General features: G+C 34.9%; 1 protein-coding gene across 8 annotated transcripts in view; it reads right to left on the bottom strand.

Moving 5' to 3' along the window:
• The window catches only part of LOC105467169 (kinesin family member 3A), a 58,790-nt gene that overhangs the window by 26,263 nt on the left and 9,307 nt on the right, over positions 1-23,220 (bottom strand). For 6 of the 8 annotated variants that reach the window (XM_071098481.1, XM_071098478.1, XM_071098482.1 and 3 more), the window contains exons 3-10: positions 20,858-21,002; positions 20,626-20,710; positions 17,022-17,127; positions 13,173-13,312; positions 12,581-12,778; positions 12,089-12,263; positions 7,330-7,428; positions 5,285-5,356 (exon numbers count right to left, since the gene is read on the bottom strand). In XM_071098481.1, the coding sequence (XP_070954582.1) occupies positions 5,285-5,356; positions 7,330-7,428; positions 12,089-12,263; positions 12,581-12,778; positions 13,173-13,312; positions 17,022-17,127; positions 20,626-20,710; positions 20,858-21,002 (1,020 nt within the window). Of the gene's footprint in view, positions 1-2,836; positions 2,846-5,284; positions 5,357-7,329; positions 7,429-12,088; positions 12,264-12,580; positions 12,779-13,172; positions 13,313-17,021; positions 17,128-20,625; positions 20,711-20,857; positions 21,003-23,220 lie in introns of all 8 variants that reach the window. The other 2 variants (XM_011716633.3, XM_011716639.3) reach the window with 2 other exon arrangements.

Raw genomic sequence — 23,220 nt, 5'->3', positions numbered from 1 at the left:
TTAACAGGAAAGCCAAATTAAAAAAAAAAATTATGTCCCCAGATAACAAATACAGGTTTAAAAAAAAGCAACATGATTCTTCAGTTACTTTTTCTTGATAACCAAGTACAAAATCAAGTGACTCCTTAAAATATATTTCCCAATTTCACATAAAACAAGTGAATAAAAGTCACATACAGGTATAAAACGCACAGATAAAAATATCAAGCAGAATTTGTATCAAGTAGTTTTAATATATTTTTCAGAGTTTTTCTAAAATGTTTGTTAAATAACATTAAAGTATTTAATTTCACAGCATACTTTCAAAGGAAAAAATTCTATGCTATGTAATTATGTAACAGTTACATACACAGTAATTAACCAAGCATTTCGCTCCTCAGCTGAGCTGTCAAGATATATCATCATACACTAAAGGAACAACTAAAATAGCTTGCTATTATGTCAAACTCAGGACTCGAAGGCTCCCTAAGTCAGAGTAACCATGCCCAGTGTCAAATATAAGTAGAAATGCTACCAAATAATAAAGCTGGAATACGGTTTCCAATTGATTATTTTTGCTAATAATGTCTAATAAAGTATTTTACATACATGTAACAGGTGCTCAAGGAAAGTTTATTAATGAATTTCAAAATCATAAAATCCAAATAAAACAAGAGAAAATAAAACTAGCTTATTAAACTGGTTATGAAACTGAATCAAAGACAATTCATTTCTGGTCATACAGTTTCTTAGAAACATACATTCCTTCAGAAAACCAATAAAATTTTTCATAGAATTGGTCTGAGGCTCTCCTAGAACCTTTCTGTCATTCTTAACTTCCTTCCCAAAGAACTACAGAAGAAGAGTGTAAATCATAAGAGTTTATAAATTGTTAATGTCTCCACCCAAAAGCTAACCCCCCACCACCTAACAAGGTAAAAGAACTGAAAAACAATTATGATGGAGATACATAACTGAGTATATTCTTTCAGGAACTATGAAATGAAGAATCATTAATAGGCTTTAACTCTTCAGGACAAAATTACGTAAAAAACTCAAGGGTTTAAAATACATTACTTCTATAGAACTGTAAGTCCAAAGCAAACCTAAGGCACGAGACAAATGAAACAAAAGAGTAAATAAAAGCACTGATCCAAATTCATGCTTTGGTGTGGTGTGATTAATTGCATTCCAAAAGTCAGGATGTAGACTGATTCTATTTACTGGCTTGTTTGGCACAGTCATCTGTATTGAATCTTACGAATTAGCTATTAAAAAATAACTTTAAAATAATTTAACTACTATTCCCATAGTACTTCCCATTAGTTATACTATGTCTTAGAAATTTGAAGCTACAAAGTATCAGTTCAGGTATATAGTAAATATACACATTCAAAAAAGTGTAACTTGCTTTCCACCTCAGAATTATAAGTATTTAAAGACAAAATGGGACATATGTTAAGATAAAAATAATAAATGCATGAAGACAGTGATGCTAACAGTATAGAGGAAATGATCTAATCAACATATGAACAGTAGTATGTACAGGCTTCAAGGGTTCTAATTGTTTTAATAGTTAAAAACAGTTTCAAAACCTATTAAGAAGCAGTAAAATAAAAAGATCTTTTTAATAAAAAGATTTTATATGTAGAAATACAAAGACACATAACTGTTCATGAATTAATACATTACATTAGTAATTTAAAACTTTTCAGGTATGTTTCCAAACTGATACTTTAGCAGCAAAAGTCTTATTGTGGTCTTGTAACACTTTCATGAAGACAATCAAAGAGATATAGCCAGGGTTAGTTTCAAAAGCCTAATATTTAAGTAACATATTACTCTAGCCAAAATCACTCTGATAAATCATTATATTTCTTCACAAATAATATTTTAAGCTAAATGTGAATATGTACTAACTCTCCTAACCAGGTATTTAAAAATGTGACATCACTAAAAGTCACTTTTACATGTATTTTTTAAGACTTTTTTTTAAAAAAAAAAACCTTATTAAACAAACCAAACAAAAAAGAAATCTATTTCTAACAATGCATGATAAAATTCAGCACAAAATTTCAGGCAAATAAATATTTTTAAAAGTTAATGCCTTGGGAGGTCGAGACGGGCGGATCACGAGGTCAGGAGATTGAGACCATCCTGGCTAACACGGTGAAACCCCGTCTCTACTAAAAAAAATACAAAAAGCTAGCCAGGCGAGGTGGCGGGCGCCTGTAGTCCCAGCTACTCGGGAGGCTGAGGTAGGAGAATGGCGTAAACCTGGGAGGCGGAGCTTGCAGTGAGCTGAGATCCGGCCACTGCACTCCAGCCTGGGCGACAGAGCGAGACTCCATCTCAAAAAAAAAAAAAAAAAAAAAAAAAAGAGTTAATGCCATAAACAGTATTTAATTAAACCAGACATAAGTAGCAACATTTTTTATTGCCCTTTGCCATGTGCTCTAATATTGTGAAGGTAAACTGGTCAGGGTAAGTTAAAGGGGAAGAACTTCAGGGCAGTCCTAACTGAATCATTTTTATTACATAAGCACCCACGGCTTATGTAATAACCAGGCATCTGATTCTTGGCTTTTTAAAAAAAGGAGAAAAATGTTTGAATGTGAAATAATTTACACTTGTATTTCCAAAATTTGGCTTAATGGGTGTTTAAGAATTTAGGAAAAAAAATGAAGTTCTTTTTAAAAGCTACAGTTGAAAGAGTGTTAAAAATACAAAAGATAGATACTTACCTGGCAAAAAAAAAAAAAAGTATTAAATTTTAAAAATTTAATGTATTTAAATAACATAGTTCTTTATAGGATAAATAATTGTACCATGTGGAGTGCAAATCAATCACACCAACCTGCTTGATCTTGCAATAAGAAGAAGTAAGCAAATCGCAGACAGGAAGCATATGCACAGAGATGAGGAGGAAAAAAAGGAAAACATTATTTCTCTTGTAAAACAAAGAAAAATACATAATAGCATTCATTTAAGTGTAGAAGTAAAAATCAAATCGTTATCAAAACTGAAATAGAGCCCATGTAAAAAGAAAGCATATTCAACACAATGAGAGATGTCATTTAAGGAAGAATATTAAAGTTAACTTAGTCTTAGATTATAACTCAAGCCAATCTCAAGAGCTCACACTGATTCCCCAAGTCCTGCAAAGGTCACAGTTCAACACCATGTGGTTATGCTAACAGTAGACATGAAATTAGGAACCTGCTAAGATCTGGGAAGTAATCTAAAAGAGCAAAACAGAAAATTAAGCCAATTTTAACAACTAGTATGTTTAAAGTGACAAAATTCACACTGTCCATATCAAAAATGTCCCAATTCAATATTTCTTTTTGTATATGGATCTATTACAGGCATGCTTCACTTTAGGAAAATCTAACACAAAAACCTGAACCAAACAGATAAATTAGATTACAGTAATTTCCCGATTATTTGATCAACAGAAAGGTCTAATGAAGAATTTTTAAAGACAGCAAGTTCTCCCAATATATCCGATTTCCCAACCGGATTAAGGGCTTTTTTTTTTTCCAGAAAATAAAATTATTACGTAAAATGAAGTATACCTGTACAGTAACAAACTTACATTCCTTCTATTAGTAGACTGTTAAGGGTAATTATAAACAATGATTCTATAGGAGTCGGTGTCAATGATTCAAGCAAGAAACACCTTTTACAAAGGCCATTCAGATATTTAAAAGGGAGGGTACACACAATTTACACACAGCAACCACATGCTAGGACAACCATCTCTCCACTTTACCAACACGCCCACATTACAACAAAAAAATTCTGTGCTAGATATGCAAATAGGAATTAAAACTTCTTGAACAAAGTACAACTCATTTCATAACATACTTTCATATAACTACTCTTTAATAATTAAGTTTTAAAACAGAAAACTAAATTGCAATGCCTCCCACTCAAATATTTTCTCATATTTCACAGTTTATTCTACAAAGTAATACCTCTATGTGGTTTCTAATGCAATTCCAAGTATTTTACAAATTATCCTTTGAAATGAATTGTTTTGGTAACTTGCCTACGAATTGTCAATAGAGAAAGAAATTTCTAATATTCTTGGAATTCTTCTTCTAGAAAGCTAAAAGCATAAGAACAACAAGCAATTATTTTTGTCATTCGTTTTGAAAGGGTAAGTATATAGATAATGCTTTAAAAGACAGTAAGCTGCAGGGTGGTACAAGAAAGCAACACTACTCCCCTTTCTTCTGAAAATAAAATATAAATAAATTAAGTAACACTTTTCAATTTAATTAAACTAGGTTTTAACAAAAGCCTTTAAGTTTGAAATAAGTCTAGATGGATCCTGCACAAACTTCTCGTGATTCTGCATTTGCAAATCATACCTTAGAAAATTTCTTAAAATCAGCTGGGCGCGGTGGCTCACGCCTGTAATCCCAGTACTTTGGGAGGCCGAGGCGGGCAAATCACGAGGTCAGGAGGTCGAGACCATCCTGGCTAACACGGTGAAACCCCGTCTCTACTAAAAATACAGAAAGGAGCCGGGTGTGGTGGCAGGTGCCTGTGGTCCTAGCTACTCGGGAGGCTGAGGCAGGAGAATGGTGTGAACCCAGGAGGCAGAGCTTGCTGTGAGCAAAGACTGCGCCACTGCACTCCAGCCTGGGCAACAGAGGGAGACTCTGTCTCAAAAAAAAAAAAAAAAAAAAAAAAAATTTCTTAAAATCTATCAGGTAATTTAGAAATATGGATAAATGTCCGTTTGAAACAATATGCTATTCAATTCATTTTTACTTGCTTCAAGCTTTACGTTTTTCTTTATTTGGGAGCCTTTAATCTTAAGCTACCAATAAGAATAGGACACCAAAGTGTAAAAACTTGCAACTTTACGACATGTTATAATGGGCATTGGTGTACTTCAAATATAATTTGTACTTTTAGATATATAAGATTTGATGTTACGTGTCCATTATTCTGAGCAGGATTACAAATGTGTCATGAAACCTAAAAAAGAACCATAAGAATTATTCTTTTATACAGCTTACTAGCTCTCTTTACATTATCTCAATTGCAAAAGCATGAATCTCTCTTCCATTGTCTCAAACATAAGCTAAAGCATATGTTTTAACAATTATGATTAACTGGAAGCAATGAAAGGGGGAGGAGGAATCATCACATGCTTTGTTCTACTGAGGAATCCAACATGTATTCTTTAGGTAATGACAGGGAGTGGTGCAGCAGCATTGCTCAAATGAAGCCCATGGGTTATGGAAAAGCCAAAGCTCTGTTAGAGAATGTAAGAGCTACCACTCACTAGGCAAGAACTTATCCAGAGGTTTCTCTATGACAGAACATGTGGAGTCTGAACTACTGCTGCTGCTACTGCCTGGAAAACAAAGAAATGAGCCCAACGGGAACCAAAGAAAGAGGAAACAAGAAAATGAACACATACACAGAGAAAAATTCAGTTTTGAGAAAAAACTTTTGAAGGACAATCAAGCTCTGTATTAAAGAACCAAAATTTACTTTCCTAAAAAACCAGTCTTGGTAGTTTATCCAATATTCTCTACTTTACAAAGCCATACAGAGGAATTAGAAAGTGTACTGCTTTAAGCAACTACTGTGGGCAAATTCTACTGGTCACCTAAAGCCTAATCATTCAAAGGGTTGAAATGAGAAGAATAAAAAATAAAGAAGTCATTTGGTGAGATTTTAGTCTATTGAAACGATTTAGGTTGATAAGCTAAAGGAATGGAGTTTTAAAACTTAAAGCCATATGTAATATTATAGGAGTGATATATTACCCTTCATAATAGGTTAGTCTGTCTCCACTTTCAGTCTCTCCCCACCAAAATATCAAACTATCAAATATGTTTAAGATTGGATAGCTAAACTTTCAAAAGGCTCATTGAAAATTTTTAAATTTCTAAGCCTGGAAGGAAGATATATTACTGTTAAATATTTTAACATATTAAACAGTGGCATTTTTCTATTTAATTTTATTTTTAACAAATCTGTTATCAGCTTCTGCTGTGAAAGTAATAATCTACTCTGTGAAAAACTAGGTGTGAACAAAAAAAAAATTTCTCTAAGTCAGGCAAACATTTTCTGCAAAAGGACAGATAAGCGTTTGAGACTTTACAGGCCATACAGCTTCATGTGAAAGCAGCCATAGAGCATAGGTAAATAAATGAGCATGGCTGTTTCAATAAAATTTTATTTACAAAAACAGGTGGTCAGCTGGATTTAGCCAGCAGATATTTTGCCAATTTTTGCTATAAAACATTATTTTTCTGTCTTTTGAAGTTACAAAATCTTTACATAGTTTTTAAATTTGGGACTTCTAATCAAGCAGTGATGGGTTTATTTTCAGCACGATCATTTTAATAAGACAAACAAAATATGCACCAGCTTGAAAACAATGACCACATTAATGGAAGAGAGTTCTGAAATAAATATTTATGGTAAAAAGGTTTGAAATGTAGGCCATTATAATATGTCCATTTCATTTGCATACTATCTATATTCTTATCATAATAAACAGTCTTAATTCACACTTGGCAACAAATCCCCCAACAAGGTGAGAATGAGAATACATTTTATAAAGAAAAAGAACTAAATTTAAAAATGGAATTCTTCATATAAATTTACTATTTAAAAATTCAATGACTTTTAAAGACTAATCTTGTTTGCGGAAAAACTCCACATTATCCTAATTTCCTTAAAAAACTTAGGTTCCAGCCAGGCATGGTGGCTCATGCCTGTAATCCCAGCACTTTGGGAGGCCGAGGCAGACAGATCATGAGGTCAGGAGATCAAGACCAGCCTGGCTAACACGGTGAAACCCTGTCTTTACTAAAAATACAAAAAATTAGCCAGGCGTGGTGGCACTGTAGTCCCAGCTACTCAGGAGGCTGAGGCAGGAGAATCACTTGAACCCAGGAGGTGGAGGTTGCAGTGAGCCGAGATCATGCCACTGCACTCCAGCCTGGGCGACAGAATGAGACTCTGTCTCAAAACAAACAAAAAAACTTAGGTTCCTAACACAGATATAAGTCCCTACATAAAATTAAAACCCACAGGAAATTTTAAAACAGCATACCCACTATTATAGAGTCTTACAATTCTAAATTCTAAAAAACAGAAGATATATTCAAAGTCAGCTATAAACGGATCAATACAGGAGAATAAATGCAAAGTTAACCAGGTAAATGGCATACACCTTCTAATTGTTATAACAACAACTAGATAATTGTTATCTAATATATTAAACAGATAATGGCAAAATAAAAGTCATGCACTCTACCACCTTGTGAAACCACCTAACTTCTACAAATTAGAATACTAATCAGAACTTACCCCTTCTTTTTTTCCTTTTCTCTCCATCTTCTCCAACCTCACCTTCTTCATCATCATCTTCCTCTGACCCACTGATATCAGAGCCTGATATTTCTTCTCCTTGGACAGAAATTTAATAGGATGTTTTTTATCCTGTACCAAGTCATTAGCTATTTAGGCAATACCTATATCAACTTTCTTCCTTAGGTTTTTGTTACTGCAAACAACAAATTTAAATACTATTTAAATGCTCTAGAGAGTATAACAGATATGCCAATCTCAGACATAGATAAGATGTACAAAAAGACTTTATTTTTAAAGTCTCTAAAGAGAAATTAAATTCTGACCCAATTAAAATTTCAAATCATTCTGGCTAGGCAAGGTGGCACACGCCTGTAATCCCAGCACTTTAGGAAGCTGAGGCAGGCAGATCACTTGAGGCCAAGAGTTTGAGACCAGCCTAGTCAACATGGCAAAACCCATTTCTACTAAAAATACAAAAATTAGCTGGGCGTGGTGGTGCGCAACTGTAATCCCAGCTACTTGGGAGGCTGAGGCAGGAGAATCACTTGAACCTGGGAGGCAGAGGTTTCAGTGAGCCAAGATGGCGCCACTGCACTCCAGCCTCGACAACAGAGTGAGACTCTGCCTCAAAAAAAAAAATACATAAAAATATTCAAATCATTTAGTTATGTATAATTTTAAACATATACATAAATTATGTGATAGAATTACTAATTCAGTCTTTAAAAATGTGATCACTTTTGAGGAACAATTTCTTCTAAAACAGCTTCCTGCTTAAGATTTCAAGAAAATCACTTAATCTGTATTTTTAAGAGACACAGAACTGTCACGTAGCAGTGATCCCACTATTAGGACTGTATCACAAGATATTTTCAAAAAAAGAAATGCTTATTTGCACAAAGATAGTGCTAACTACACATTAACTTAAAGATAAAAAACAATTAAAAAAGGAATGATTAAGCCAAGAGAACAGATCAGCACTGTATCATCTTCACATTAGCTATTTTTAAATGCCACTGTTTACATATGAAATGTCTAACAAAATAAAAGAGGAGAAAAAAGTAAAATATATCCTAATCACAACCAGGTAATACTTGTACCTGTAAGTACAAGATGGAAAGGAACACAGAGTATTGGGAGGAAGAATCACTGAAAAATATTTTGTTCTCTGGGCTTAGAAACAATGATATCTTGATAGTAATGAGCATAGCTAATGCCCAAAACTGGGTTTCTAAATACCACTCTCCTACCAAAGGGACCAGAGAGAAGTGAATGATTTTAAGGCTGGGCAAGGAAGACACAAGATAAACCTTTTGTAGTGCCAAAAAGTAACCAAATGCTCAAAAACACTGAAGAGCACATGCTGAAAGAATACAGGAACTACTCTGAAGGATTTCCTAATAGCCAAAGCTGGGACAATTCAAGAAACAAAATAAATAATGATAATACTGGATTATAATCCATGATCTAAATAAGATAAATACTTGAATGAATAAATAAATGGGAATGAAGGGGCTGCTCTTCCTCACAATAGAATCCTAAACACTAACCAAGAAGAAATGATGAGAATAGAAAATAACATTGAGCAAATGCCACAGGATTATTGTTGCAGGAAAGAACTACTGATGAATACTAAAAATAGTAGGAGAAAGTATGACGAGAAACAGGACCTTTGCAGTCTCAAAGTATCCCCAATGAGATATTATTAATTACAAATGGAAAAATAAAACAATAGATTTGCAGGGTCATTATAAAAGAAAAGTAGACAAGCCCAAATTAATGAACATTCAACAAATATATGACCAGTACTCTTCAAAAATGTCAAGATCAAGAAAGACTGGGGAATTATAAAAGACTGAAGAACAAGTGTGCTAGACATCATCATTAAGAAGGCATGACAGGGCCGGGCGTGGTGGCTCATGCCTGTGGTCCCAGCACTTTGAGAGGCCGAGGCGGGCAGATCATGAGGTCAGAGGATAAAGAACATCCTGGCAAACATGGTGAAACCCTGTCTGTACTAAAAATACAAAAATTAGCTGGGCATGGTGGCACGTGCCTGTACTCCCAGCTACTCGGGAGGCTGAGGCAGGAGAATCACTTGAACAGGGAGGCAGAGGTTGCAGTGAGCTGAGATTGCGCCACTGCATTCCAGCCTGGCGACAGACAAGACTCTGTCTCAAAAAAAAAAAAAAAAAAAGAAAGAAAGAAAGCATGTCAAATAAATGCAATGTGTGATCCTGGATTGTATCCTGGACCAGGAAAAGAAAGGCACTGGAAGGAAAACTGGCCAAATTTGAATAAAGTCCACAGATTAGTTAATAAGACTGTATCGATGTAAATTTCCTGGTTTCAATAACTGTTGTATGCTTATATAAGATGTTAACATGAGGTGAAGCTGGCTAAAGGGTAGATAGGAACTCTCCATATCATGTTTGCAAGTTGTATTTAAGCCTAAAATAATTTTTAAGTTTAAAAATTATTCTTTTAATGCTATGCTTTTTTCTTGTTGTTATTATCAGCTCCATTAACCGGATTATAAAAAGAAATGTCATAAGAGCAAAAATAAAGTGCAATGTATTAAAAACAGTATTATCATAGAATCCAGCAATTCCATTGCTGGGTACATACCCAAAAAATGGTAAAACAAGAATTTGAACAGGTATTTGTATACCCACATTCATAGCAGCATTATTCACAATAGCCAAAAGGTGGAAGGAACCAACTGTCCATTGGTGGGTGAATGGATAACAAAATGTAGTATATACACAATGGAATATTATTCAGAATTAAAAAGAAGTCCTAATACATGCTACAACACAGATGACCCTTGAAGGCATTATACTAAATGAAATAAGCCAGTCACAAAAAGACAAATGCTGTGTGATTCCACTTTCTTTTTTTTTTTTTTTTTTGAGATGGGAGTCTCACTCTGCCACCCAGGTTGGAATGCAGTGGCATGATCTCGGCTCATGGCCACCTCCACCTTCCAGGTTCAAGTGATCCTCCTGCTTCAGCCTCCCAAGTAGCTGAGATTACAGGCGAGAGCCACCATGCTCAGCTAATTTTTGTATCTTCAGTACAGATGAGGTTTCACCATGTTGGCCAGTCTGGTCTCAAACTCCTGACCTCAAGTGATCCACCCGCCCCGGCCTCCCAAAGTGCTGGGATTATAGGCGTGAGCCACTGCGCGCTGCCGATTCCACTTTCATAAGATACCCAGAGCAGTCAAATTCACAGACAAAGCAGAATGGTTGTTGGCCAGGACCTAGGGGAAGGGAGGAATGGGTAGATACTGTTTAACGAGTACAAAGTTTCAATTTTGCAAGAAGAAAACTGGAGACGGATAACTGCAGAACGATGTGAACATAACACCACAGAAACGTAGACTTCAATGTGGTTAAAATGGTAAACTTTATGTTGTGCAAGTTTTGCCACAATTTTTTAAAAAGGAAAAAATTCAGGCACTTGCTATAATATGGATGAACCTTCAACGTTCAGTTAAGTGAAATAAGCCAGTCACAAGAAGATACTCTATGATTTTACTTATATGAGGTACCTAGAATAGTCAAATTTATAGAGACAGAAAGTAGAATAGTGGTTACTAGAGACTAGGGGGAGAAGAGAATAGGAAGTTACTACTTAATGGGCACAGCGTTTCTGTTTGGGATGATGAAAAAGTTCTAGAAATGAAGAGTGGTGACAGTTGCACAACAATGTGAATATACTTGATGCCACTAACTGTACACTTAACTAACAATGGTTAAAATGATAAATTTTATGTTGTGTATATTTTGCCACAACAAAAAAAATGTAAAACATAAAGTCAGCAAAATAAAAGTATGCACTCACCATTAACATCGCTAAGAAATTAAAAATCTTTAAAACATACTGGCTATAAATACCACCTAGTGGTCACATTTAAAATACCAAATTTCATTATCTAACAGTTCTCTTACTGCTTTTCCTCAATAACTGTACTTGTTTACTAAATAAGTACCTTCTCTAAACATTTGTGATGCTGGCGTCTCTGAATTTCACCTCTGATCTAGTCAGTCTCCTCACAGACTACAAAGGTGCTTTAAAACCAAAGCCCTCTGTTTACCTGGTTCGCAAAGGAGCTCTGTACCTATCAGAAAGGATCTGTTTCTTGCATTAAGGTGCAAGGAATCACTGAGCACTTAATGCCTGGGAAGCATCTCACTCTCATAAATAAGATCTTCAAATTTTCCAACTTTCTAGCATCATGATGTTAGAAAAGAATTTCCAAAATAGAATCTCATGTTCAAATTTAGGTATGAAAGGATATTGTAAAGGTGACCTCATGCAACGCATTTTTCCTTATAGCAAACTTGGTTTACTCACGACTAACATCTTTCTTTACCTCAAACAATAGTGAGCTCATATTGACTGCAATGCCAGAATTCTGGTCATTTTCACCTAAATACATACATGGCAGAATTTGCTCTTATACAGAGACAAATAAACATTCATTCTTTAACAAGTGGTCATATGAAATCTATAAAACATCATGGGAATGTTTAAAAACCACATACACAAATATTATGTAATTTTACTTAGCTTAATATGAAAATGCAAAAGTATATAAGTACCAAGTCACTTTCCAGAAATATTCATTTAACTACCAATGTTAGAGGCTCAAAAAAGGTTTAATAGAGGGGGCTTTTGTTACAACACTTAGTGGTTCAACAACATATTTTTAGCCAATATAAAGATTAATATTTTGAGAAAAAGTTACCTTCTTCAAGTTTCTTTTTCAGTTCTTCTATTTCTTTCTGGAACTGACGCAGCAAAGCATCCTTTGGATCTTCATTAATTCTAGCTTTATTTTTAATATTCTTAGCACGATTGGCATACCGTAATGTACTGATCGTTTCATCATAATTGTAATCTGCTGGCCCAATATTTGCACACTATTGAATTAGAAATATCAAACAAATCATTTTACACTTGACACAGTTAAAATTAACACTACCATTACAAATACGTCAAAAACTGTTTAAAGCACATATGCACCCTTGGCCTTCTTGAAAATGAGAGTGTCAACCACATAGGTTTCCAAACGACACTATTATGGGCTAATACACATGCATGTACCACAGAAAGGACAACCACAAGTCAAAAAAAGGGAAAATAATCAAGTTTTTAAAATGTGATACATATCAATTATTGGCATAAATTAGAATCTTAAATTTGCCTGATGTTAACTATATCACCAATTAAGTCTTACCATCATGGTTTTTGAATTTCCTCCTAAGGAATCCTGAAGAAGACGAGTCAATTTAGAGTTACGATAAGGCACATGAGTGCTTTTTCCATCAACCAAGGCAGAAATTACATTACCAAGGGTGGAAAGTGAAAGATTAATTTTTGTAGCTTCCTTTAGGCGCTGTCCAGTAGCTCCAGTTTTTGCCTGCCTTTCTGAACCCTAGCAAAAACAGAGATGAAAGTAAAGCTAAAATGTTTGAAAAAATAGAATATTCTTCCCAAGGTTTTGTTAAAAAGTAATGTAACAGTAAAAACCTGATATGATGCCTGAATTCACTTCAAAATAATATAGGAAGGGAAGAAGTGGGTGAGAGTACATGAAACAAGATTAGCCATGAACTAATTGTTGGAGTTGGGAGTGTATGGGGGATCACTATACTATTCTATCTACTTTCATTTACAATTAAAATGTTCCATAATAAATAATAAACATACACAAGTAACAACTTAAAAATCATATGTAAATTATACCTTTTCACCTCAATTTTCATTCATTTATAAAATAAATGGATCACAAGAAAGAGTTATTCCTTAAGCAGCGTCCTGTTACTTACAGCAAGATCTACAAGGTGGAGCTTCCCCATCCTGACATGCATGTTACCATCAATGCCTTTTTCACTGCATTCTATAGTAATTGTAAAGATGGCATGGGAACGGGAACTATGTTCATTCATATTAGTTGCACCAACAGAACCTTTAATAAATAAAGGAAATCCTTAAAAAGTGTGACAGAGAGTACCTTTAAAATTAATTAAACACCCCGAACAGTTTAAAATACTTAATTTTATCACAATCAAAAGCCAGAGAGCATGGCTAAACCATAAAGGCATGAGTGTGTACTTAGCCATTACATGAAATTTATCTTATACTTTGTTGATAACAAATGAATTTGTAAGGTTTCTCATACTAAAGACGTAACTTTAGCAAAAAATAATTTCAATCCCAAGTAATACTGCCTAAAAAGTAACTAACTTACACCCAAAAAAACCACATTAAGTAATTGGAAAAAGTATTGCTGATTTAGCTGTCTAAAGAGAATTATGCAAGCTGGTGTACTGTAGGAAGTAAAAAATAATAATAATAATAAAAAATAAATAATAGCTGGGCGAGAATTTTAGCTACTTGGGAGGCTGAGGCACAAGAATCACTTGAATCCAAGAGGTGGAGGTTGCAGTAAGCTGAGATTGCGCCACTGCACTCCAGCTTGGGTGATAGAGTAAGACTTTGTCTCAAAAAAAAAAAAAAAAAAAAAGATTTATGTTCTGGGCATATAAACCACAGGAACACTTGCGTGTATATGTTAGATAATACAACAATATTCAGTGCAGCATTAAAAAAAAAGGTAGATCTAAAGACATGGAAAAATGTCCATAACATATAAATTAAAAATAAAAGCAAGTTAGAAAAGAATACATAATCCTACTTCTGTAAAAAAAAAAAAAAATCCATTCAAAATATGCAAAGTATTTGCATATGTGTAAATATATGAACACATTGTGTAAACAAAAAACGTTTTTTTACAATAGACCTGTATTAGCTTTTTTCTTAAATTCCAAAGTATTTTAAAAGCATTGTTAATTTTACTCAGTGCCAAAATTATCTTCCTACTATACATTCATGCAGAACTTTTCTACGCAAGCTTTGATTTTAGAATTGAAACATTAAAGCGGTAGTCTTTAATGAAGAGACCAAAAGTTCCCACTAACTACCTGAGAATTAAATTAATTTCATTCTATGAATGAAATATTGTTAACAATTTTTAATTAAATAACCAATAATTAACATATTTCTGGTATTTAAATTTTTTTAAATAAAAGCATACAGAAAGTATAAAGTGAAAACTCCTGACATTCCTTTTCCCCAATTTTATTTCTCCTTCCCTAAGGGTAACCACTACTATCTGTCCTTTCATTTTGTATTTTATATACACACATGTAGACACAAACGCACACACAGTGCCCAAATAAATATACGGGTTAACAATTTTTCACATATAAATAAATGGGGTAAGGCAGTACATACACACTGTTCTACAATTTGCTTTTTTCCCCCACTGACAAACGTACTTTGAAATTCTTCCAGGTCTGTACAGGCACATTTAACTGATTGGGTTTTTTTTGTTGTTTTGTTTGAGACAGGGTTTCACTCTGTTGCCTAGGTTGGAGTGCAGTGGCGCGATCTCGGCTCACTGCAACCTCCACCTCTCAGGTTCAAGTGATCCTCCAGCCTCAACCTCCTGAGTAGCTGAGATTTCAGGCGCACACCACCACGCCCAGTTAATTTTTGTATTTTTAGTAGGACAGGGTTTCACCAGGTTGGCCAGTCTGGTCTCAAACTCCTGGCCTCAAGTGATCCACCCACCTCGGCCATGCACAGTGCTAGGATTATAGGCATGAGCCACCATGCCCAGCCTGTTTTTTTTCTTGTTTTTTTTTGAGACAGAGTCTTCCTCTGTTGCCCAGGCTGGAGTTCAGTGGTGCTATCTTGGCTCACTGCAACCTCTGCCTCCCAGGTTCAAGTGATTCTCCTGCCTCAGCATCCCAAGTAGCTTGGATTACAGGCATAAGCCACCACGTCTGGCTGATTTTTTTGTATTTTTAGTAGAGACGGGGTTTCTCCATGTTGCCCAGGCTGGTCTCAAACTCCTGAGCTCAGGAAATCTGCCCACCTTGGCCTCCCAGAGTGCTGGGATTACAGGCATGAGCCACCTCACTCAGCCTAACTCATTGTTTTTAACAGCTTTATTACAGTCTATGGTATTTTTGTGAAATCATTTACATAATCAGTGTTTTGTTGACGGTTATTTAGATTGTTACATCTGAAAATATCTTCCAGAATATGTCTAAAATTAGAAACACAGAGTCAAAAGGAATGTATTTTAAAATGTCAACAGATACTGTTAACATTGCCCTTCAAACAGGCTGCGCCAATTTATATTCCATCCTCAGTGCCCATTTCTTCAAAGTCTCACCAACCTACATATCCTTCATCCAATCTGATGGGTGAAACATCTCTCTCTCTCTCATTTTAGCATTTTCCTGATTACTTGTGAAGTTAAAGAGCCTTTCACATACTTATTGCTGTGTTTAGTTCTTCTACAAATAAAATACATATTTTTCGCTAATTTTTCTATTAAGATTTGGTCTTTTTCTATTAATTGGTTCACAAGAATATAATCAATTTTTGAAGTTTTTTTGTTTGATTTCCTTGGGTTTGATAGATCTATGGTCAAGTCATAGAAACTTATAAAAATTTTTCATTTTTTCATTTCCTATTTCTCATCTTTTACCTCTAATCTTTTTTTTTCTTTTTTCTTTTGGTTGCTGTGTTGCCCAAGTTGGAGTGCAGTGGCGCGATCTCGGCTCACTGCAACCTCTGCCTCCCCGGTTAAAACGATTCTCCTGCCACAGCCTCCTGAGTAACTGGGATTACAGGCACCCACCACCACTCCCAGCTAATTTTTGTATTTTTGGTAGAGACGTTTCACCATGTTGGCCAGGCTGGTCTTAAACAAGTGATCCACCCACGTCAGCCTCCCAAAGTGCTGGGATTACAGGCGTAAGCCACCGCGCCCGGCCTTTTCACCTCTAATTTCTAATTGCTATTAGCTACATCACCAGTACTAGGTTTGAGGCATCTGTATAACATCGCTGAAGCTTCTTACTCTTTAGACTAAAAACTTGACACAATTACTAAAAAGAACGTAATTTTTTAATTTAAATTTTGTTTTTCTTGTCAACAAAAGGGAAGCATTATAGTGCCTACTTAATGCAGACTACTGGCCTAGGTTTTTTGGGTTTCTTCCAGGTGTGTTTCTTTAGGACAGAGGCTCCCTATTGCCCAGGCTGGTCTCAAACTCCTGACCTCAAATGATCCTCCCAGTTCAGCCTCCCGAGTTGCTGGAATTACAGGCATGAGCCACCGTGCATGGCTATAGCTTAGGTGTGATCGCTCACTCTATCACTTAGTAGTTATAGTACTTAGACAAGTCACTTAAACTAAGTCTCACTTTCTTCATTCATAAAGTAAGAATTTAATATCTTCATAGTCTCCTGTGAGGACTGAGAGAGCATTCTTATAAAGCACTTAGCACAACACTCTCCACTAAGAGCTCAATAAACATTACCAATTTTAGTATTATAGCTACCAAGAGACAGCTGTATAAGAGTTGCATAGATTGGCACTACTAAAAAGAAACAAAATTTTGCTTGGCATGGAAAATTATTTGTGCTATCTTTCATTCATATATGCTCCCTACACGGTAAATAATCAAAGTGGAATGGTTTTCAAGAAACCTAAAAATTTCAGTCTCTACAGGGCAAAGTGCCATACCAAATTTGCTTCTAAACCAGCATACTCAACACACAGAGGCTTAATCACAATTACACGTATACTATACTTACGATTTTTGTGGCCTAGTGTCATAATTCTATCCATATCATCAGCATTATTTACCACATAAGCTGATAAATCTTTGATATAAACTCCCACATCAGGTCTTTCTTTAACCTAAAAAAAAAAAATTAAGACTTCATACTATATCAATAACTCTCCCACAGTTATTTATTGAGGATCTCCTATGTGTTGGACACTCTACTAGACAGGAGGGATATAGCGATGAGTAAGACAGACACTGTTCCTACATGCATGGAGATGTCAGTCTATAGGAAGAACATACAAATGAAGAAGTATACACAAAAATTATTTTATTTCAATTGTGATGACATGAAGAAAAATACAGAAAAAGTACAGAACACTAAGCTAGTTAAGGAGATAGGATAAAATTCCCCAAGATGATGTTTAAGCTAAAATTTCTTTAAATAAAAAGGAGGTAGACAGTCAATTGAGGTAGGAGAAGAAGAAAATGTGCAAGAACCCTGAAATAAGAAAAAACTAGGCACTTAACAACAAACCGAAAAAGACAATGTGGTTGGAGAGAGCAGGAAACAGGGAAAAACAGGTGAGACATCTGGTTATATAGGAAGGCAGAGACAAGTTTAGAATAGTTTTTGGTCTTTATGGTAAGAATAATTTGGAGAATTTCAAGCAACTGAGGGAAATAATCAGATCTATGGTATCAATGTTAAAATATGATCTTTCTGTGAATTACCTTACGAGAATTTTTAACCAAATTTGAAAAAGGTATTTAGGATGGATTTACCTAAAATACAAGTGGCGTTGTATAAACAAAATTCACTTTGAAGGTTCAGAGTCACCTCTACAAACCAACAGAATGAAAAGTGAAACTGGGGCAGAAGTCTGTGGCTGCCAGTGGGAAAAATCATTCCACGGGTAGGAAAACCTCATAGACATCAAAGACAAACGAAAATGTGATAAACAATTCCAGGAGAAAAAGTTATAAGCGCAGACACTCAACATTCCAGTTGTTGATTTTCAATGTTGTGTGTGTGTGTAAGCGCACCTTTTATAACAATTGATAAGATAAATTTAGAAATTAGGAAAAATCCTTTATCTGTCATGGGATATAAATTAAGCCCTAATTTTATTAGTAGTAAAAAAAAAAAGTGTGATGATCTCTATAAACCAGTGGATTTTAGACCTTGCTCTGAAAAGCCCTAGAGGGTCCATGGTGGCACTGAGGGGGCCACTGTAGGAGTTCAGGGGTCTTCAGGCCCAGAGAAGTTCTAAAGAGAAGGGCGCTTTCATGAATTTTACACATTGAGCTTCCACATAAAGTCTAGTTTGATGAAAGTGTTTAAATGCTTTACACCTTTTAAAAGGTTTGAAAACTATTGGTTTATATCAATACTTCTCAAAAAATCTGTGATAAGGGATGTATATATTTGTAATACGGTAATTTTGTAAAATACAAAAATCATGCACTTGGATGCCATGGCCAATGTCAAATTGCTATGAAAGTTTTTAAGCAACTACTCTCAGTTTTTGTATTCATTCTCACTGCAGACTGAAAACGGACATTCTTCAAACTGATACCTGTCTGCAGACTCGTGGTCTTTTCCAGTCACTATATGATACTAATTCAAAATTCGATTAATAAGTATATTCAACTAATAACTGATTAAATATGAAAGATGAAGAAAGAAAATATAATTCCAAATCTGTGAAAGTTAAAAAACTGGATAGAAATGCTACCAAAGAATTTTTATCATAAAAAACATAGGAATTCAATATCTATGACAAACACAGTTTATAACAATGGATCTCAATGGAAACAGTTACCCTCTTGTCCTAGAATGTTTTAGAAATTTGCACAAGAGTTTCTGGTTCACTTGAGGACACTGTAGTATTGACAGGCAGGGACCAGGGATACTAAATATCCTGAAATAAGTGGGACAGTCTCACCCAATGAAGAACTGTCCCACACAATTTTGAATGTCCTACCAGATATTCACATGGTAAAAAAAAACTACTTATAATTATTTGAGTCTAGACCCAGATAATTATATCTGAGTCTGTCATATGTAACTTTATTTCACATATAAAGACAAAGTGCTTTTCCATATAGCAATAATAGGAGAACACAGAAAAACTGAGGAAAGAATTGTACTTTATTTTGCTCCAAACTCTACCAAGAGCTAGTCACTATTTTAAAAGACCATATCATTGACAGTAACACCAATCAAGGGGTTTAGATCAACAATACAACATACCTGTTGACACTGCATTTGAAGCTGTTACAATTTTGATTCTATATGCCTCTATTTTATTATGTCATCAAGTGTGGTCACATCTAAGCATTTACATACCTAAATTTATTTTTAATTACTTGTATTCTCCTTTATATTATGGTAGGGTAGTATATGAATTTTTTAAAAGTATGTGTATAGGTAGATTTTATTAATGTCACTTATGAATTTTATTTCAGGACAGTCAAAAGAGCATTACAAAATGTACGTTATTTAGAAAGGAGCACTGGGTCTAACAGAGTTGAGAACCATTGACAAGAATCTTCCTGAGAATAAATCTGATCTATAATTACTGGTACAAAAATGGAAATGTTCTTTCCAAATGATTTTTTCCTAGAATTTGCATAAGACAACAAATTTTTTAGGACATGAAAGCACAGAATTAATCAGAACTAAAGTTGAAAACTAGCAACAAAGAAATTTGTTTCTATATTTGCTATATAAATGGTATCAGAGAATAAGGCTTCATGAAGGTCCAACAAGCACAAACAATCCTTAACACTGTAATACATTGCTCCAAAAACTCCGTTTATGCAGTAAACTCAAAAAGAAAAAAAAAGCTAATATTTATTATTTTATGTCAGGCATTGATTTAAACACTTTGATCTGTTAATGTTGGTAATAATCCTATGAAGTAGATACCATTATTATTTCCATTTTTATGGCCAAACCAAGGCTCACAGATATTAAGTAACTTGCTCAAGATCAGAGCCAGAATTCAAGCTAAGATGGTAGACTGCTAGAATCACCTTCTTAATCCTAGATGATACTGCCATTCACTTGCTATGTGACCTTGAGCAAGTCAAGAAACCCCTCTAAATTTCAGTTTCCACATCACTGAAATCGAACTGCTGGGAAGATTAAATGAAATTAATTATTTACTACTACCAACAACTATCAATTACTGCACTGGATGCCTATATCATATTACAAGAGCTCAGCAACGCTGGCTGCTGTTCTACACATGCTCTATACTATCCTACAATGGCAGCTACTGCTGTTCTACATGTTACTCTACATACGTTATTCTCCTCTATTTTACTGGTGATGCAATCCAACTAAAATTCCAGGATTAACCTTTTCCTTGCTGTATGTCTCACATCTTAAAATACTAAAGTATGCAGCAATATCAAATTTACCAATCATTTACCACCTGACTCAGCAATCCTGCTTCAGTAATTTATCCCCAGATATGTCTGCAGATGTACGACATTATATATGTACTAGGTTATTTAAAATATAAAAAGCAACTTCTGTTTAAAAAAAGAAGGGGGACCTTAATTTAGTAAACATTCTACTGCTTTGGAAAAAGTACTCCACCAGTTTCAATTATCCTTACCTCTAACCTTTGTGTCTGATCCTTGCCCAAAAGGTCACGAACTTCTTCATTATATATTTCCAAATAAGACACTCGAACCAAAAATCTATAAATAAAACATCATTTTTAAAAAGTCGAGGAGAGTGGAATATTTGTAAGAGCCATTTTAAAACATGTTTATAAAATTTATACCTATGTGCCTTTTCTGTGTTTGTACTTCTCAATACTAGAAAATAAAAGAATTTCCTTTTACCTTGTATCACCCTCTGCTTTTGCAATATGACCAAATATGTGAGCAAATGAATTGGGAATTATTCCTCTAAGTTCAGGAACAGCTCGAACACCTTCCATGGTAAAAGTTTTGCCTGTTCCAGTTTGTCCATATGCAAAAATAGTCCCTGAAAATGATGAAGAGAATCAGTTACTTCTTAAAAGTCTAATGCTACAGAACAATAGCTCTTAAAATTAATTCCTTTGACACTGTGATGTAATTTTTTCCCTGGATTCAAAATTTATTCTCACACAAGTTTCACCTTTATTATCAACAATTACACTGTGTAGTCTGTACCACATGCACAAAGCACTGTTACAGCACCAGAGTCAATGAGAGATATCCCTAATAATTAATAAAAAGCATCCCAAGTCCTAAATGCAAAAATCTTCCAATATATCTAATTATGAGACATTTCTTATCATGTGTATATAAAGTACTTATTGTGGACATTAAACTGGAGAAGGTATTATAAGCACAGCAAAAGAATACAGGCTCTAGAGTGGAAAGACCTGTCTCAAATCACATCTGCCACTTTTTAGCCACTGACCTTGGACAAGTTATCTACCCAGAGACTGTCTCCTCAACGGTAAAATGGGGATAAGAAAACTCGCCACTGATAGTAAGAACCAAATGAGACAATTTCCTTCAAGTAACCAACACAACATCTCATAGAAAGTATCAGTAAAATGATAGCTTTTTTTCTTAGTCCTAAAATAAGTGTATTTTTAAACAATTGTTTTAAAGTAACAACTGTAAGAAACAGAGTTAACAAAAAGATGACAATATAATTATTACAGGTAATTACAGATAAAATCTCAACTTTCTAAATACCTAAATTCATTCATTCAACAAATATTTACCATACCTGCGTTTGGCATTGTGCTAGGCACTAGAGACAGAATGACAAGACAAATGCAATCCTTAATCTTATGATGTGTATACTCTTGGGTTTATCATGATAATGAGTATTCAGAATGAGAAACACGGAGTTCAAGATGGGAGTCAGGGACATCAACTGGGCAGAGGAATTGTAGTGGGAAAAAGGGAGAGAGGGTCAGGGAAGACTTTCCAGAAGAGGTAAGGTTTAGATCTGAAATACAAGAATCAGATAGGAACAGTGTGGACAGTAAGAGGCAGAAAAAGAATGGAAATTTTGAGGACTGAAATGAGACAAGAATGGAAGAAACAGAGATAGAAAGGGAAGGTGGATACAGGCAGAGCTAGAGAAACTGACAATGCCATAATCACACAGTGTAATAAGGACCATATTAAACTTTTTAGACCTTATCCTAAAAGCAACATGAAGCCATAGAATGATTTTTCAATCAAAGGAGTGACATCATGATCACTATGGCTATATTGTGGATGAAGAATTGGAGAAAAGCAAGAGTAGATGTGGGGAAACAGAGGGCTGGAGTAGTTGGCCAGGACACAGTATAGTAAGAGAAGATAGCCTTGGATGTGATGGCATATATGAAAATGGTTCCTCAACTATTACTACTCTATTCAGTTAACCTCAACTTTTCTCAGACTTTTTTTTGTGAAAATAATCATAACATACTTTTCAGACTTTTCTGTGAAAATAAATGAATCATACCAGAAGCCATTTTTTACACACGGGAATAAAAAAGTCTCAATTTTTTCAAACTGACTAAATATTTCAAACTCTGCTATTAGGAATATAACACTACACTCAAAGAAGTGGAAAGTATGAACTCATAGACTGCATTTCTGAATAGACACATTAAATTATTAAATAAAAAATAAGCTTATTTTTTATTTAATAATTTAATGTGTCTATTCAGTAAGGACAACAGCTGTCACTTACTGATAATTTGCTATGTGCTAGGCCATGTACTTTACTTTTTTTTTTTTTTAAGAGATGAGGTCTTGCCCTGTCACTCAGACTAGAGTGCAGTGGCATGATCATAGCTCACTGCAACCTCAAACTCCTGGGCTCAAGAGAATCCTCCTGCCTCAGCCTCCTGAGTAGCTGGGATTACAGCTGTACCTCCCAGTTATGTTTGCATTCTTATTTAACTTCCATCCCAATCCTAAGAGATAGGCACTATTTATTATTATTAATATTATTTAAAAATAATAAACAATGGCCAGGCGGGGTGGCTCATGCCTATAATCCCAGAATTTTGGGAGGCCAAGGAGGGCGAATCACTTGAGGTCAGGAGTTTGAGACCAGCCTGGCCAACACGGTGAATCCCCACCTCTACTAAAAATACAAAAATTAGCCGGGTGTGGTGGCGCACACCTGTAGTCCCAGCTACTTGGGAAGGTGAAACACAAGAATTGCTTGACCCTGGAAGGCAAAGGCTGCAGTGAGCCAA

The sequence above is a fragment of the Macaca nemestrina genome, chromosome 6 (genome assembly GCF_043159975.1).
Source record: "Macaca nemestrina isolate mMacNem1 chromosome 6, mMacNem.hap1, whole genome shotgun sequence".
Taxonomy (NCBI): domain Eukaryota; kingdom Metazoa; phylum Chordata; class Mammalia; order Primates; family Cercopithecidae; genus Macaca; species Macaca nemestrina.
Note: the sequence above shows the minus strand (reverse complement) of the source record. Positions and strands in the feature narration are given on the sequence as shown.